Here is a 16,410-nt window from a genome sequence, read left to right as displayed (position 1 = left end):
ATATCTGCATGCATACATGCACATGCATTCTTTTTTTTTTTTTTTGGGTATAATGTGGGGTGATTGACCAACCCAAGCCAGGCCTGAACCAAACTCAAATACATCAAATTCTAGTGTGGGCTGGGGCCTGATTTGACAGATTGGGCTTGACCTTGAACCAAGTCCAAACTTAGGCCTTAGGCCCAATTCTTAGGTTTGGGCCTGAGTTGAAATTAAACCTGGCCCAACCCACCCAACTTGCACCCCTACATGGCTACACCAAAAGCGAATGAAATGGAGAAATATTTGGAATCATTTTAGGCTCAACTGCAAAAAGCTTGGGCTTAAATTAAGGTTATTTGTCGCCATGCCTTTGATTCTAAATCTGTTACTCTTCTTCCATTTGGACTCATGCGCCAATAATAGACAGATAGGTTCTAATAGATCACCGACACACGCAAATACATAGACAAAAAGGAAGTATCTATCAAAGAGTGATGACTTGGATGATTGAAACATCTGACCAACCTCCAATTATCATATTTATTCATGTGGATTGTGGATGAGATACCATTGACTATTCATTCAGTCCTTTGAATTACAAAGAAGATTCACAAAAAACAATGAAAATTAAGAAGAGAATGCAAGAAAAAAATGGAGTAACATTTATTCAGTTGGTATCAGAACTGTGATTTCTTCAGTCTGGGGCCATTATAGTTGCTGTTGTTTGAGTGTTAGACTCCATTTCTTCTGGTAGTATTACTTATTTAATTTATCTCCTTTTTCTGGATTTCTGTTTCTAGTTCTAGGAAGAAATAACAATTGGAGAATGTGTAATGTCAGCTACCATCTTCAATGAAATGCAGGGCTGATCAACAGGTACCTGCACCCAGATGATCAGAACCATGAGATAAATACAATCATTTAATATCAGAAAGAATCACTAAGAGTCTGTTTGTTGTCCATTTAATGAGTCTGCACCCAGGATTAAAGAGCTTTCCTCATAAATGCTTGCCTTCCACAGTATCTATCCGGCTATCGCCCACATTCAGTGGCCAATTGATAATGGCTGAAGTGGATGAGCTGAATGACTCAATGCTTTCTGATTGATTTACAGAATAACAGCTCTTAGGCACCTAAGCCTGAACCCGACCTGAAAAGGTCGAGTTGAAGTTTGGGATAGGGTCAAAAAGTATAAACCAAATTTCAGTTTTCAGAAAAAAAAAGGGGGGGGGTAAAGAAAAGGATTAGGTTAGGGTTGATCCCTTGGCCGATCCGACTTATTTAGCTGCATATTTGTATGTATGAATATCATATAAGCATTTATTTATGCATCTAAACACTTACAAAATGACCCGCCCCGAGTATCCAATAGAAATGTAGATTCTTGTATGACTTGGTAAATCCTCTTGTAGTTTCATCCTCATGCCCACAGTAAAGTGGAGTCCTATCCATGCTCAAGAACCGTTTCAGTCCATCCCACCTGATTAACAAAACAGATATTAATGATATTGATAAAAAAACAGAGAGAGAGAGAGAGAGAGTTACTTGAGTTTCTTCACCCATGCTTCAGCTCCTTTGGTGGCACATATGACATCAAGCTACAATAACCCCACCAATCAAAGTAAACTTAGGGCTTCAAACCAGATATATTTTTGACACCCACAATCCTTCCAAAAAAAATTATCACTGGTTGTGATAGGATGGTGGTAAATTATCAACAAGTTCATCTATCTATCTATGAGAATCACCATATACCATTGATCATCTTAAGTCACATATTTGCAAACAATTTAACTACATTCTTTCCATTCCATTTTCCTCTTTTTGTTTTTTTTCCTTTCCAGAGAGAAGGAAAAGGTTTTAAGTGTCAATTGTCAGCACAAACTCAATAGTCTATAGCCTAGAAATACGTGTGGGTGGTCCAAAAGGGAAATCCAATGTCCTCTCCAAGACTTATCCAAGCGAAGAAAACTTGAATGGTGGTGAATCCTTGAAAAAAAGACTTCGAGAATGAATACCTGTCCGTTATATATTGTCACATTGACCCCTTCAGCTAAGAGATCATCAACCTATAATATAAAAAAAAAAATGTTAGACTATCTTTTGATGTAATGTCTAAATGAAAAACAAGTACTAGTACAGCTCTTATTCAATAAAACAATAAAAAAATAAGTAGACTCCAAACGAGAAATATTAGAAGCATGAAATTCAATTCAAAGCAATAATCATATTCAAAAAGAAAAAAAAAAGTTGTATATGATGCAAGTAGACCCACTTAGGTATTATGATCATCATAATTTGATCAGTTCATTCTATACTAGATTTCTTGAGTGCAGTGGGTTGAAACAGCTGGTGTATCTCTTATTGGTTTCTTTAAGTCTGGTATCTTATTTGTAGCAGAAGGGGAGTTGTGAAGATGATCAAAATGTGCTTGGAATTTACAGATACTCTTTTGCTTTTGCATTTATATGCTGGATCAGTACCTCATTTATTCTTGGTTTCATGAAATCACCTTCTAAAGCTGAGTAAACAGACATTGATAGCTCTCCCCATCTGCAACAAACACCATGAACAAGAAATCGGTAGAAAGAAAAGAAGTAAAAACATCCAATAACTGAATCAAATATCATGAGAAAAGAGGAATAGAGCAATAAATGTCTGAAGAAATAGAAGGAAGATAAATTTTTGGGAATAACGGTACTATAATTTGCTTTTGTGTAAGCAAAGTAGAAGACTTACACTACACCTCTGGGGATAATTTTAAGCTTCTCTCTTATGACTACATTCATCAGTGTATTAATGTCATCACTTCCACCTGCCAGTAAGCTCTTGGAATTGAGATATCTTGAGTACATCTTCATTCTTTCTCCCTTCGACAATGCCATAGCCATTGCAGAAATTGAGTCTCTTCCTGAATCTAGCATAAAATTGTAGAAATCCTGCCACCCAAATGAATTTCTTCCCAACTCTAAGAGCTTGCTTGGAAATCAACTGATCAATTAAAGTATCGGAAGTGAAGAGACAAAACTGAGACAGAGGGTACCACAAAGTTACTGGCCATGCTAATAATGCCATCGAGCTCTATCCATGAATATGTTGCATTTACATAGTGGCCTGCTGCAAGTTGCCTCTTAATTTGTAGAGCAATACTATATTATGAAATAAGTTTGTCAGAGAACTCAAATATTCTATAGGAAACTTTATTTTTCACTTGTTTTTTTCTTTCAAGAAATCATAGAACTGGACCTGTTTGCCTTTTTGGCTCCACTGTCATCAAGCCTCGACACATCTTTGAGAAGGGGAGCCCATGAAAACTGCACTTTTAATATTAGAAGCCTTAAAATCTATAGATTTAAGAATTCATTCCTTCAAATTAAGAGCCAAGTATAAATGCACTCAACCTGATAAGTTAAGGGAAATTAATGATTTCAAATCCACCACTCACCACAAAGTCTTCAGGGGAGATCCAACTGTCTCCCAAAGCAACTCCTGAATCCAAAATGTAAATGAGATAAAGATAAATAACCAGAAAGTTTACAGTTACAGATTTGGTGTACTGTAAAATAATGAGTATGCTATCTAGTGAAGTATCAAAGTAAAACTTCTAATTGATATACCTCCAAGTTGAAGTTTCAATTTTCCAGCTTTAATGGCTTTTAGAGTTGATAGTGCAAGAGTAACAGCATATTTTCCTCCATAAGACTCTGCTACAATGTACAGAGGACATTTTTGGAGCCTAGCATTTCTATTGAAGAGCGCTTTCAGCAAGGTAGTTAAGTCAGTAGCTGCCTCTTCATCGTTTTTTACCAACTCCTTTTCATCCTCCACAAAACTGTATCCAGTTCCAACTGGGTTTTCCTACGATGTATCAGCAGAAACAATTCAAACTCAACTTCTTTCTTAACTGTATCTGAGGGAGACAAACAATGAGCGAGAATGCAAGCATGGCTCACCACAAATAAGAGATCAGCTACCCGCAACCAGGTGGAGTTCCGAGGCTTCAATTCGGTGTCCAAGGGTCCAATCTCTTGGAAGTTTCCAATCCCAACTCCTGAAGAACCCTGTTTTCCCAAAACAGAAGAAGCCAAGCTTCAATTGTGGGGATTGAATGAAATAAATACCTGTTTTCTTATATTTGTTTGTCAAATTTTGAGTAATAAATACTCACAGGTCCACCTTGCAACCACAGAATAATTGGCCAAGGTTTAGATGGATCTTCAACTCTATGTGGACTTCTATAAAGCCACCAAAACATGTGGGCTTCTGCAGTATATCATGAAGGAAGAAAAGCTTAATCAATACAATTACATTGAAAATCTGGCTCAGCACAGTTGAGCTAAGGTTCCACAGTATAGTAAAGCAAGATGCAAAGCATTAGGCTTACTGGGCCGCACTTGAATGTATCCCCATTGTTCAGATCCATCTTTGGTTCTAGCAGCACTAACAAACCCTCCATGAAACAGTGAAGAAAATGCCAGAATAGAAAGAATAAGCTGAATAAGAAAAGAGAATTTCTCCATAACCCACTTCACATATAGAACAAAACCTTCAGAAAGTAGTTATAAAGAAGGATCCATTCAGCTGGAGCCGCCCCGTTTCTATACAACTGAAAAGACAAAAATCAGAAACCAGAAAGAAGAGAACAAAAGCCCCAAGATATCTCTAAAATTCTAAATCAACAAAAATATAAGTAAAAAATGTCTTTGCTTGCTGCTGCTGTCACTTTTTAGGTGTATGGTGTCCCCTGTTTGATGGGTTCTAATTGACTGTTAATTTATTTTATGCATATTAAAGGGAATAATATAATAACCAACTAAATAAGTAAATGCAAACTATTCACTACACATCTGTCTGTATTTTTGGATCCAACCCCAATCAATCTACCTTTTTTGAGTTTCTGTTCATTGATGATCCCACAGAAAGGAGATATCTTCCATCATTCCAAGATAAAAATGGTAGAATGTAGGGGAGACAGAGGATTTTTTTTAATATCTTTTTCTCTACTTTCTTTTTATCTTAAATTTATTTCTCCAAGGAAGGCACTAATACATGTGATGCAAATAATTTATTGGAGTGCATCCAAGGTTCCAGCTTCCAAGGCACATGTTATGGGTCATATATTGCCCCCATGAGGAGGAACAAGACTATTCAATCAACCATTACTCCTCATCAATCACAAAAAATAAAATAAAAAAGGAATTAATCAATCTTTTTTGGTGGTTTCAGAGGTTAGTTTAGGCAGAATTCATGTTGAAACCCAATTCCCTTATCACTGCTGTCTTAAAGATTTAATTCTGTCTTAAACTACTATAACTTCATTATTTTTTCCTGTTGAATTTGAATCTTATCAATGCCAAGGCCTTCAAATTAATGGTTTTTGTTTCAAGGAGCAACAAGCCAACAACATTATATTAATAATTAAAGCATGTTTGGATGACATCATCTAGATGGAGCTATTTCTAGTTACTCAGAAAATAAATAGATTTCAAGAAATAGCGCTTTGGATTCAATCTGGTTCTAAAAACTTGCCATGTTTTCCATGTTCAAGGGGTCAACTCCTACTGATGAATCATTCTCATCTGATTTACTGTAAAAATCTTCTATGCTTAAAGTTCATCAAATCATGCTGATTTTTCAGTCTAGGCAATCTATTAGATTGAGCAACTGGTTCAGTGCTTGTTGTAGTCCCTTGAACAGATAACTAATGGGAAGTTATGAGAGCCCCAGACTGGGATTTCTCAATTTTAGAGATCAAGGATGCTTGGCTTAGGGAGGTGGGGTTCCTCTTCCTCCATTGTTTCCTTCCAAATCCAATCACACTTACCATTCACAAACAATGGAAAGCAAAACTGTACTCTGTTTATTTGTAATGCAAATCTGAATCAAATACACATTTTGTACCTGGTTCAATTTTGTATCTATTTGTTTCTAATTATGATTTGCATTCCTATCTGATAAAAAACTCATGCCTTTTGTCTCATTTGCACTCATTAGCAGTGTAAATTTTGCATATCAAAAACTGAGATGCCTTGCTCTGAAATTTAATTAATTATAATGGGGTGACAAGGATCGAACACTAAACCTTTTGGTCAAACAGGTTCTGATACTATCAAGGCAAAGATTAAAGTATCGGTATCGGGTATCGTATTGGATAAGTTAGATATGGACATGGATATGGATATGCTTTGGAAACATATGGATATGAACAAAAGATATAGAAAACGCTTGGATACGCTAGTGAAATGCATACAAATCACATAAATACATTAATAATACTAAACCAAAAGCTGAATTATCTATGAATAAGATATAAAGCCATGAGAAATGCATACTTCAATAAATTATATGAAGAGAAATATTACAATAAACAATATCAGGACTCTAGAACATTCAAACATTGTACAATAATTATCATTCTTTCAGTTTTATAATTATAATTTTCAATATTTATTAAGTTTTGGGAATATTTATTAATTTAGTATTTTATTTAAATAACAAATATTTTTAAATAATAAATATATTTTCATTTTTAACATATAATGTTTTTATTTTACACATAATTGTAAAATAAAACAAATAAATCATTTAAGGTAGATAAAATAAATTATATTTAATTTTCATTTTTTATTAAATCTTTTGGGAAAATTAAATCTTAAATTATTCGTTTCAGTTTTTATAATTATATTTTTCTGTTTTCCATTAATTTTGATGGGAAAATTTATTTATTTAGTATTTTTATATAATAATTATTTTTCAAATAATAACTATGTTTTCATTTTTAACATATAATTATGTGTAAAATAAAATATATAAATCATCTAAGGTAGATGAAATATATTATTTTTATAATTTTTAGTTTTTATTATTTTTTGGAAAAAATAAATCTTAAATTATTTATTTCAGTTTTCATGATACTATTTTTTAAATTGTATTAAAGATGAAAAACAATCCAAAAGTACTCAATGTACAATTTTGTCAAACTATACACGGATATACCTCCGTATCGGTGTGTGTCGGACTGTACCCATCGATACAGTACAATTCGGCTTGATACTAAGGCATATTGTACGGATACACACGACTTATAGGAAGTCGTGTGTATCCAGTCATAGTGTATCCTGTATCCATGATCATGGATATGTATATGATACGAATATGATACGCCCCGTATCAGAAGTATCATATTGATACCTTAACCCTTGCATCAAAGAACCATTGAACCTAAAAAATTAAGCTATTAAATGAGGTTTCTAAATAAATTTTTATTTTCTAATAAGCATAATCAATCAATTCTCACTATCTCTAGAGCAAGAACAACAACTGGGTGAAAGCAAATCCTAGAGAACCATCTGATTGAAAAACCACTGGTACATGAATAGAATAGAATAGAATTCTGATTTCTGTAAATTCCAATCTAATGGCCGTCATAACTATCCCATTTGAACCATCAGATTTGTCCCAACAAAATTTTTGAGAGACAACGAAGTCCTTACCCAATACCTACCCACTTTAGACTTCAGAGGAGTTTGTTCTTTGGAGAGATGAGAGCTGGTTGGTTGGTACTTTACTTTAACCTGTCGTGCATCACCTCGTATTGCATGAAATTTCAACGCTATATTCAGCTCACTTGGAACGACGTAGAAATAGTGCAACAATGACTTATCACCTTATGGGTCCGTCCAGATGAAAGATGCAGTCTGGGCCTTGTTGCTTTTGTCTCATGCAGAATGTGTGAATGTACTATGTTTCTTAAAAGCAAAATGGGCCCAAATGACATGCAGGGAGATGTTTCCAATGATCGCTGAAATATGCATGTGAGGCGTGCGCTATGGGTTGCCAATCTGAACTCTACTATTGGCTGTACAGCTCAGCAATTCAGTGCCCCAAGCCACACAGTCCAGCCCATTTCGGACTTTGGAAGATTGGCCTGGGGTGATAATTGGGTCCATGGCCCATTAAACAGACATCGCATTCAGTTAATCTGAGTTACCTTGAGAAATGACAAGTGCCCAATATAAGAATGGATGGTCTCCATTATAATAAATAAGTTATAAATAAAAAGAATTATTACAATACTGATTAAATAAAAAATTAAAAAAAAAACTTTAGGTTGCATTTTGATAATAATATTGACAAAAAATCTTGTATTTTGTATAATTTTGTATGTATTTATATTGTACATATTTATATCTTTATTTATACCTCTTTCAAATTGAGCCTAAAATTCAAACGCACAGAGGCCCAATTTTAGCCTTTGTATTTTGCTTAAATGTGTTTTGACTTGAGATTTATTATGGCTTTAGAATCAACTCTTGCCAAACCCTCAACACACTTTTCATTCATTTTTGTTTTCCACAACTCAAAGCTCAAAAGAGAAAAGTTTTTTTAAACAAAGCCTTAAGTTAAGACTATGTTTGGTTTGAAAGAAAAAGGTAAGGAAAAGAAAAGAAAGATAAGGAAATTCATACAAGATTTCTAAAGGTTTCTTTACCTTTTCCTTCATTTCCTTACTTTTTCCTTTCAAACCAAACATAGTCTAATTGTAGTAGTTATTATCAAGGTTTTTAAAATCGGACCGGACAGGAAACCATTCTAGGGACCTATTTCTGGATCAAACGGATGGCCCGATCTGACTTAAAAAAATAAAAACGGCCAAAAACCATTGTCCAATTCAACGGTTCAACCACTCGGGTTAGTAAATTATTGATCAAATCAATGGTTTTTGACAAAAAATGATTTTAGGATGAAATGGAACTCATTACCTGACTGGTTCCCGGATTTTCCGATCCAACCGTCCAGTCCAATCCATTTTTGAAAACCATGGTTATTATTATTTTTTGTTTTAACTTTGGAGCTACATTATTTGTGCATTGTGCGCTTGGAACTACAATTTTATCATATGATTTTAGCCACATGGCATGAAATAATATCATTAATTTTTTTTTGTTTTAACTTTGGAGCTACAAGCCCACACTTTCTTCATCCAAAATGGTTGTCAAAAAAAGATGAAAGTGAATTCATCCCTTGAAATATTGAAACGACCCCACACCTTTGATAGCATGTCATGCTCATGCATATACCCCCAACAAGTATCTCACAAGAAGTCAGTCTACCCCTTGAGTTTGCCGGTTCTTCTTTTCACTTAAAAATACATTTTCAGGGGCCGCCAGCTGAAGTAGCTGAACTGAATAACTATTTAATGAATTGTTCATTAAAAGGCAAAGCAAATCATTCAGTTCAACTTCAGTCAATCAGCTTTTCTGGCCCTTAACTATACCTTGTAGGATGATCCAACTGGACTTAAATATATCTTATGTTAATATGTGACATCATGTGACCTATTTAAAATTTGAAAAACCCCACTTTACCCTTCTATAATTATATGCACTATTTTCTTTCAACCCGGTTGTGCAGTCAGCCTATCATAACAATGATAATAAGTAGAAGAAAAGAAGAAACAGATTGCCCGTTTGTAATTGGTTAAATGAAAAAAAGTATGTTGCATTTGGACAACCTTCAAGACTTGTGCTTTTAAAGTTCAACATCACAAAGACCCACTTTTAGGCTTTGTGCTTTGTGCTTTCTTTCTAAATGTGTTTTGATTTGAGATTTCTTATGGTTTTAGAATCAACTCTTACCAAATGCTCAAAATGAAAGTGAAATTACAACAAAAAGAATGAATTGATTTCATAGTTAACCCAAGATTTCCATGGGCATTTGACTATTTTATTTTTTCTGTTAATTCATGCTTGTAGGGAAGTTAATCCACTCGTTTTTGGATGAGGAGAAAACTGAAAATCTCCTTGGTTGCAATGATTCAATTGGGCCAAGAAATTCTGTAATAGAAATCACGCACTATTCCCACAGTTTACGGCTTTCACAACTGTCTAGTTTGGATCTATTGGGCACCAGTAGAAGTTCAATCTCCACAACTGTTTATTCTAGAGCTCTCTTTATCTTATATAGAGAAGCAGGCATATTTGGGGGGTGTGAGATCCTTTCAGGAATTCCAAAAATCAAGAGATAATTAAGAGTAAGGGTGTCAATGGACCGGCTTTGGATTGGATTCCGTCCAGTCCAAAATCAATTTGGACGGATTGGATGGACCAACAAGATGTATTGGATTGGATCAATCTGATCCAAAATATTTATTAGATTGGATTGGACCTGCTCCGTCCGTAATAAATTTATATTGGATTGGGTTGGATTAAGCCAATATCTAGTTCATTGATATAAGATAAGAATATAGGTGTCAATGGACCAGGTTTGGTTTGAAACCAATCTAAATCAAAACAAATTTGAACAGATTGAATGGTCCAGACATTGAATTGGACTGGTCCAGAATGGTCATGGCAATTTCGTGGGAATTTTTGGGTATCCGACCCATCCTGACCCTAATAGGACCCGTTTATCAAAACCTATAGGGTTTGGGTTTTAATTTTAGGGTGTCCAATACCCAATATCCGAGATGCATAAATATGAACCTATTATATTATATATCATGCACAAATTTATAACTTTTAAGTAGTAAGGTAATTATTCTATTACTAATATTTTATGTGTACAATTTTTTTGGGATTAAAATCATTTGGATTTGATAGATTGTTTATTTCATTTAGTTATAAAATGCTAATTTAAATATTATTTCATTTAATTTTTAGTTAGAATTGTTAATCATATATATGTATTGATTGTTTTGATGAACATAAAAGTTAATAAAATCTATTTTATTTCATTAAATAACACAAAAGACAAGATGACTTAGTGGTTTAAAGTAGTGCTAATAGATTTAGCAATATCATTAATTGATCCATGTCCAAGTCACATTATAAGCATTACAAAACTATTTTTTAGTAGAAAACATTTGGTCAAGGGGTCAAAATGGGTGGGACGGGTCAGGACGGGTTTAACAGGTTTGGAAAATTGAGAGGAAAAGCTAAACGAGTTTAGAACAGGTTTGAAATCAATGATACATATGCGGGTTCAGGAATGGGTAGGCAATTTGCACGGGTGCCCTACCCATTACCATTCACTGGATTGGACTTGATCTATTTACAATGGACTCACATTGGACTGGATCGGATTGGACCAAATCCAGTCCAATTGACACCCCTAATTAAGAGCAAGGGAAGGAAACCCCTCTCTACCTAGAGATTAGAATCTTTATTCCTTCTTTAATGTGTGGCCAAGATTAGGATCTTTGACTTGGAATAAAGTGACCTAACCCTCTTTTCATATTTAGATCGAGAAAGGTGGCTGGCCATGGTTACCTTTCAAGTTCCAAGTGGCTATCAAACCCACGACTGTTGAATTCACATCTACACCCCATAGAGCATGCTCCAAAAACATATTGCAGCACATTCCAACCGTGTATTGGGAACATCTTCTAATGATAAATATGAAAGATGTTCCCAATGCACGTTGAGATGTGCATGTGGGTCATTTTTGGAGCGTGTTCTGTGGGGCGCAGATGTGAATTCCCCCACTGTCGTGGCTTAGTGAACAGCTGGATCATGGTTTTTAAAAACAAACCGGTGATCGAACCGGTCAGGGGTTCGGTCATCGGTTCGAACAGTCTGACCGTTTGACCCAAACGACTAGTCCATTCTGACAAAAAAATAAAAAATTAAAAAATTGGAAAACGGTAAAAAACTGTTCGAACGGCTAACCGGCCTGTTCAGCGGTTCGTTGACCAAAATCAATGATTTTGGGGGGAAAAAGCGGTTTTGGAGGAAAATGAAACCGATTAGATGACTGGTTTCCAGTTTTTCCGGTCCGACCATCCGGTCCGGTCCGGTTTTGAAAACAGTGAGCTAGATAGTGACATTTGTGCTTCTATTAATTCTTTTGTTAATAGCATAGAGGCTGGATAGTGGTTTTGTGGTTGTATTTTGTTCAGTAGCTTTGTGCTTTTTGTTTGTGTTTTCCTTGGGTTGTTTCTTCTTTGAATGGATCCATATCTACTAGAAAAAGATAAAAATAAATAAATCAACCCTTGGAATAGTGAATGACCTCATTACCCTTAAAACCAACTCAGCTAGAAACACTTTCTGATGGTAAATTAGTGCTACTCATATGACACTCTCCAATTTAGCCAATTGAACAGTGATTAGTAAAACTATTTATTGGTGCTGATTTGGTTCTTTCCCCCTCAAACAGCCAAGCCAAGGCTCAGTTTGGAAGGAGTACAAATGCAATTATATAGTGTAAAACCTTGTATTTTTGTATTATTTTACTTCTTCCAAATTGAGCCTTATTTTTCATGACTGCGGTAGCAAATTATTTGGCTAATCTTGTGACTCAAGCATCTGATAAGAAGTTGGTCTACCTTTGATGTTTTTTGGCTCCTCTTTCCACTTGAAAATGCATTTTCAGGGCTGTCAGCTGAAGTTGCCGAACTGAACAACTTTGTATTTCAGTAGATAAATTAGTCCATTACCTATTTAAGGACTTTTACATTAGGTTGTGTTTGCTATCAATGCCATTTCAGGCTGAAATGTTTTAAGTAGTGCGGTTGGGTGGTGTAAGTTTCAATGGTCAGAGGAGAAACCTATTTGGTTAACACAATGTTTATAGTTTCAACAGAAATGCTGACTAGGCATCTATAATAGATATGTATTTGGTATGTCCTGTTTCACGTCGAAAATTTTAAAGTAATTTTTTTTTTTAATTCTATGTAACACCAACCACACTTCCAATTACTGTTATGCCAATCTAATTGACAAGAATTTTTCAAATTCAGGATTTCATCATATTTTATATTTCTACAATGTAACACCAATCACGTTGAAGTGTTGTATATATGATACATGCATGATGCATCGTATCAATTCTTCACCATGCCACATCGGATGACAGGTAAGTGCCATATCAGCTAAAACATTGTGAGACACAATGGCTGTTGGGGGAAACCTCAATTTGACGTTTCCTCTAAGGCCTCTTCCTTGCTATTTTCAGACGACGTTTTTTGACTGTTTTGAGTTAAAACATTCCCACCCAAATAAAAAATTCCCATAGCAATTTAAAATGCCTATATGACGCTGATGTTGCAAGGTTTCAAGTGGAAACGGCAACAGTACTAAACATATCCTGAAAGAGCCATACAAACCATTCAGTTTAACAACTTCATCCAATCAGCTTTGCTGGCCCTTAGGTTCGCTAATGGGTCACATATAAGGTTCAAGTTTGTACCAATCCACCATTTAGTATGTGTTTGGTTTCATGGGCATTTATGGATATGTTGTTTATTTGTACTTTTTCACTTTAAATGTTTATCTATATTTGTTCATTTTAAATGTTTATTGTTTTTGTTGTTTGGTTGGGTTTCACTTTAAATGTTTTTTACTTTTCATCTTATATTAAAATCCATTAAAGTGTGACACATCAGCGTTTGGTTTGTTGGGGCATTGGAGGAAACAAGAAATTGACGTTTCCCCAAATGCCCCAAGCACAAAAATCAAATCATTTCAGTTTTTTACCATTTATTTGATAAACGGTGAAACCAAACAATTGTTTCATTTTACTTCATCTGCAATAAACACCAATGCCTATATGACGCTGATGTGATGGCATTTTTTCAATAAATACCCATAAAACCAAACACAGCCTTAAACAAAAATGCCAGAACAAAGAAAATAAGAAAGAAAAATTGCTCCATTGTAAGGAGAAAAAAGAGGAAAAGCCCACAAACATGGGACTTACATCATTCTATCTCTCAGTTGTGACTTGTGAGCCCCGTGTATTTTATGATTGGCACAGGGTGATATCATTTTCCACAGGCCTCGGGCTCACCCTAATTTATTGTCTATATTTATAGCTAATATTTGTTACTGGAATGGGTGTTCTACGCCAGTCCGTTGTAATAAACAAGTTACAATACTGATAATATAAATTAGTAGTGAAAAATAAATTGAACCATATGAACAAAGTTATTAATAAAGAGAAACCATGATAATAGTCCTGATTAAATGAAAAAAAAAAGGTTGCATTTGAATAAGCTTCCGGACTTGTGTTTTTAAACTTGCATGGATGCAAAATTATGGCAGTGCAAATGATTTGAGTGTAAATTTGGACCTGTTTTTATTTTAAATTTTAGTTTATTTTGTTTGATTACAGTACAAAAGAAGTAAATTAAGACATGAAACAGAATAAAGTAAAATCTAAAACAAAATAAAATCAGAATTTGCATTGTTTACATTTACACTCCCATGCATTTATACTAGTACAAATAAAATTGCAATGCAACCAAATACAGTCTAAAGTTCAAAACACAAAGGTCCAATTTTAGGCTTTGTGCTTTATGACTTAAACGAGTTTCGATTTGAGATTTATTATGGTTTTAAAATGAACTCTTACCGCCATTTGCTCAAAACACTTTCTTTCACTTTGATTTTCCACGGCTCAAAACACAAAAGCAGAAAGCTGATCTATATTATTATTATTATTATTATTTTCCATCTCAATCCTACTACTCTGTAGTCTCTCTTCTGGTATGATAATGTAGCCGGGTCTCAATGAGTCGATGTGTACGCTTGGAAACACAATTTTAACATGATTTTATGTCACATGGCATTAAATAATATCATTTTTGTTTTAGCTTTTCATGAAATTTTGGAGTCATAAGCCCACATTTTATTAAGCTAGTGCCATTTATATTGTGTTTGGTATCATTGTCACTTCTACTTGCAATGTTTTAGGTTAGTTGGTACAAGTTTTAGGATAATATATTTTTTCCCACTACAAAAGAATTGAGTTATCAATACAACATTCCATATCATTATTGTTTATTCAAGAAACATCAAATTTGATAGTTTTACTATAAATGCTAACACCCAATCTAATACTTGTATTTTTTTAGTGAAAATAGTTATGTGATGTGATGCGACAAAACCACTTTTTAAAAATTTATATTGACCAACCTAAAAGGTTGCAATTGCAAGTAAAAGTAGCATTGGTACCAAACACAACCTTGATTTAATAAAATGATTGATAGTTTGTTTAGTTAAATCCCATTGAAATCCTAAGTTTTCGTTTATGTATTGTGCTATCATTCTTTGGTTTATTTGGATATTTAGAAATAATCTTATATATATATATATATATATATATATATATATATATATATATTAATAGAAAATAGATGCTCTCTCCGTGCAGCAAATGGAATCTACTCGTGCAAGTAGACTCCCATGTGAGAGCTCATAATCCAGTAATTACAGTAATTAATGAATGATTAATGGAATCTACTGATTATTCTAGTAATTACAGTAATTAATGGATAATTAATGGAATCTACTGATTAGTACAGTAATTAATTACTGTAATTTAATAATTACTGATTGTTATAGTAATTTAATAAATATATAATTAGTGATTATAGTTAATAATTACTGTTATTATAAATATTGTTAATAACTAGATATTTACTTTAAAATTATAAATACTGTTAATAAATTACTGATTATTACAGTAATTTAATAAATATATAATTAGTGATTATAATTAATAATTATTGTTATTATAAATATTGTTAATAAATAGATATTTACTTTAATTTTACTTTAAATTAAAATTATAAATATTGTTAATAAATTTAGTAATTATTGTTATATTAAAAATAATTAAAAATGTTATTAACAGTATTGTTATTGATTATTTAATAAAATATTATAATTATTGACTATTACTGATAAATAATGTTAATTCAATTTAATTTTGGTAATTATTAATTTAATGAATATTGTTAATAAATCCTATTTATAAATTTAATAATTATTGTTATATTAAAAATAACTAAATAATATTATTAAAACTATCATTAATGATTGTTTAATTAAATAGTATAATTACTTACTATTATTGATAAATGTTGTTAATAACGTTCTGACAATCAGCGGTTCGACCGTCTGGTTTGAACGGATGGCCCGTTCTAACAACAAATATTACAAGCAAAAAATTACATAATCGTTCTGATCACCAGTTCTCGGGTTGAAGTTCGATCATCCGATTCGAATGGACAGTCTGTTCTGACAACGAAAAATAGGCAAAAAATTGAGTTTGTGAGGTCCATTAAGTAGTACCATACGTGTTATGTCATTCGAGTGTGTGACTCATACGACTCAACAATGAAATTGTTTTGGCCACCAGTTTTTGGGTCGACGGTTCAACCGTTCGGTTTGAATGGATGTCCCGTTAAAAAATTACAAGCAAAAAATTACAGAACCGTTATGGCCATCGGTTTTCAGGTCGACGGTTCAATCGTCTGGTTCAAACGGATGATCCATTCTAACAACAAAAATTACAGGCAAAAAATTGAGTGTGTGAGGTCTATTAAGCAGTATCATACGTGTTATGTCATTCGAGCGTGTGACTTATACGACCCAAAAATGTAACCATTCTAGCCATCGGTTTTTGAGTTAACAGTTCAAC

The 16,410-nt window shown here is 33.6% G+C and overlaps 1 protein-coding gene across 2 annotated transcripts; it reads right to left on the bottom strand.

Annotated features, from left to right (window-relative positions):
* Positions 1-460: 460 nt before the first annotated feature.
* Positions 461-4,705, bottom strand: LOC104586182 (serine carboxypeptidase-like 51). 2 transcript variants are annotated; one of them, XM_010243340.3, is made up of 13 exons: positions 4,367-4,705; positions 4,151-4,245; positions 3,936-4,043; positions 3,600-3,840; positions 3,428-3,471; positions 3,229-3,296; positions 3,026-3,131; positions 2,722-2,921; positions 2,466-2,535; positions 2,001-2,051; positions 1,528-1,580; positions 1,327-1,462; positions 461-862 (listed from the first exon to the last, which is right to left on the bottom strand). In XM_010243340.3, the coding sequence occupies exons 1-13, from the start codon at positions 4,500-4,502 to the stop codon at positions 785-787; spliced, it is 1,386 nt and encodes a 461-aa protein (XP_010241642.1). In that variant the 5' UTR covers positions 4,503-4,705; the 3' UTR covers positions 461-784. The 2 variants fall into 2 exon arrangements, with proteins under 2 accessions (XP_010241642.1, XP_010241643.1); XM_010243341.3 differs by having other exon boundaries at positions 4,377-4,705.
* Positions 4,706-16,410: the final 11,705 nt, after the last annotated feature.

This window comes from Nelumbo nucifera, chromosome 2 (assembly GCF_055504915.1).
Source record: "Nelumbo nucifera cultivar China Antique chromosome 2, China Antique-T2T, whole genome shotgun sequence".
In the NCBI taxonomy this organism is placed as follows: domain Eukaryota; kingdom Viridiplantae; phylum Streptophyta; class Magnoliopsida; order Proteales; family Nelumbonaceae; genus Nelumbo; species Nelumbo nucifera.
This window is presented reverse-complemented; position numbering and strand designations above follow the sequence as displayed.

Coding starts and splice junctions, on each gene's coding strand:
- LOC104586182 (XM_010243340.3), bottom strand. CDS start 4,502: ATGGAGAAATTCTCTTTTCTTATTCAGCTTATTCTTTCTATTCTGGCA. Junction 3,841..3,935: donor TAGCTGATCTCTTATTTGTG/GTGAGCCATGCT, acceptor GATACATCGTAG/GAAAACCCAGTTGGAACTGG. Junction 3,297..3,427: donor TCTCCCCTGAAGACTTTGTG/GTGAGTGGTGGA, acceptor TTAAAAGTGCAG/TTTTCATGGGCTCCCCTTCT.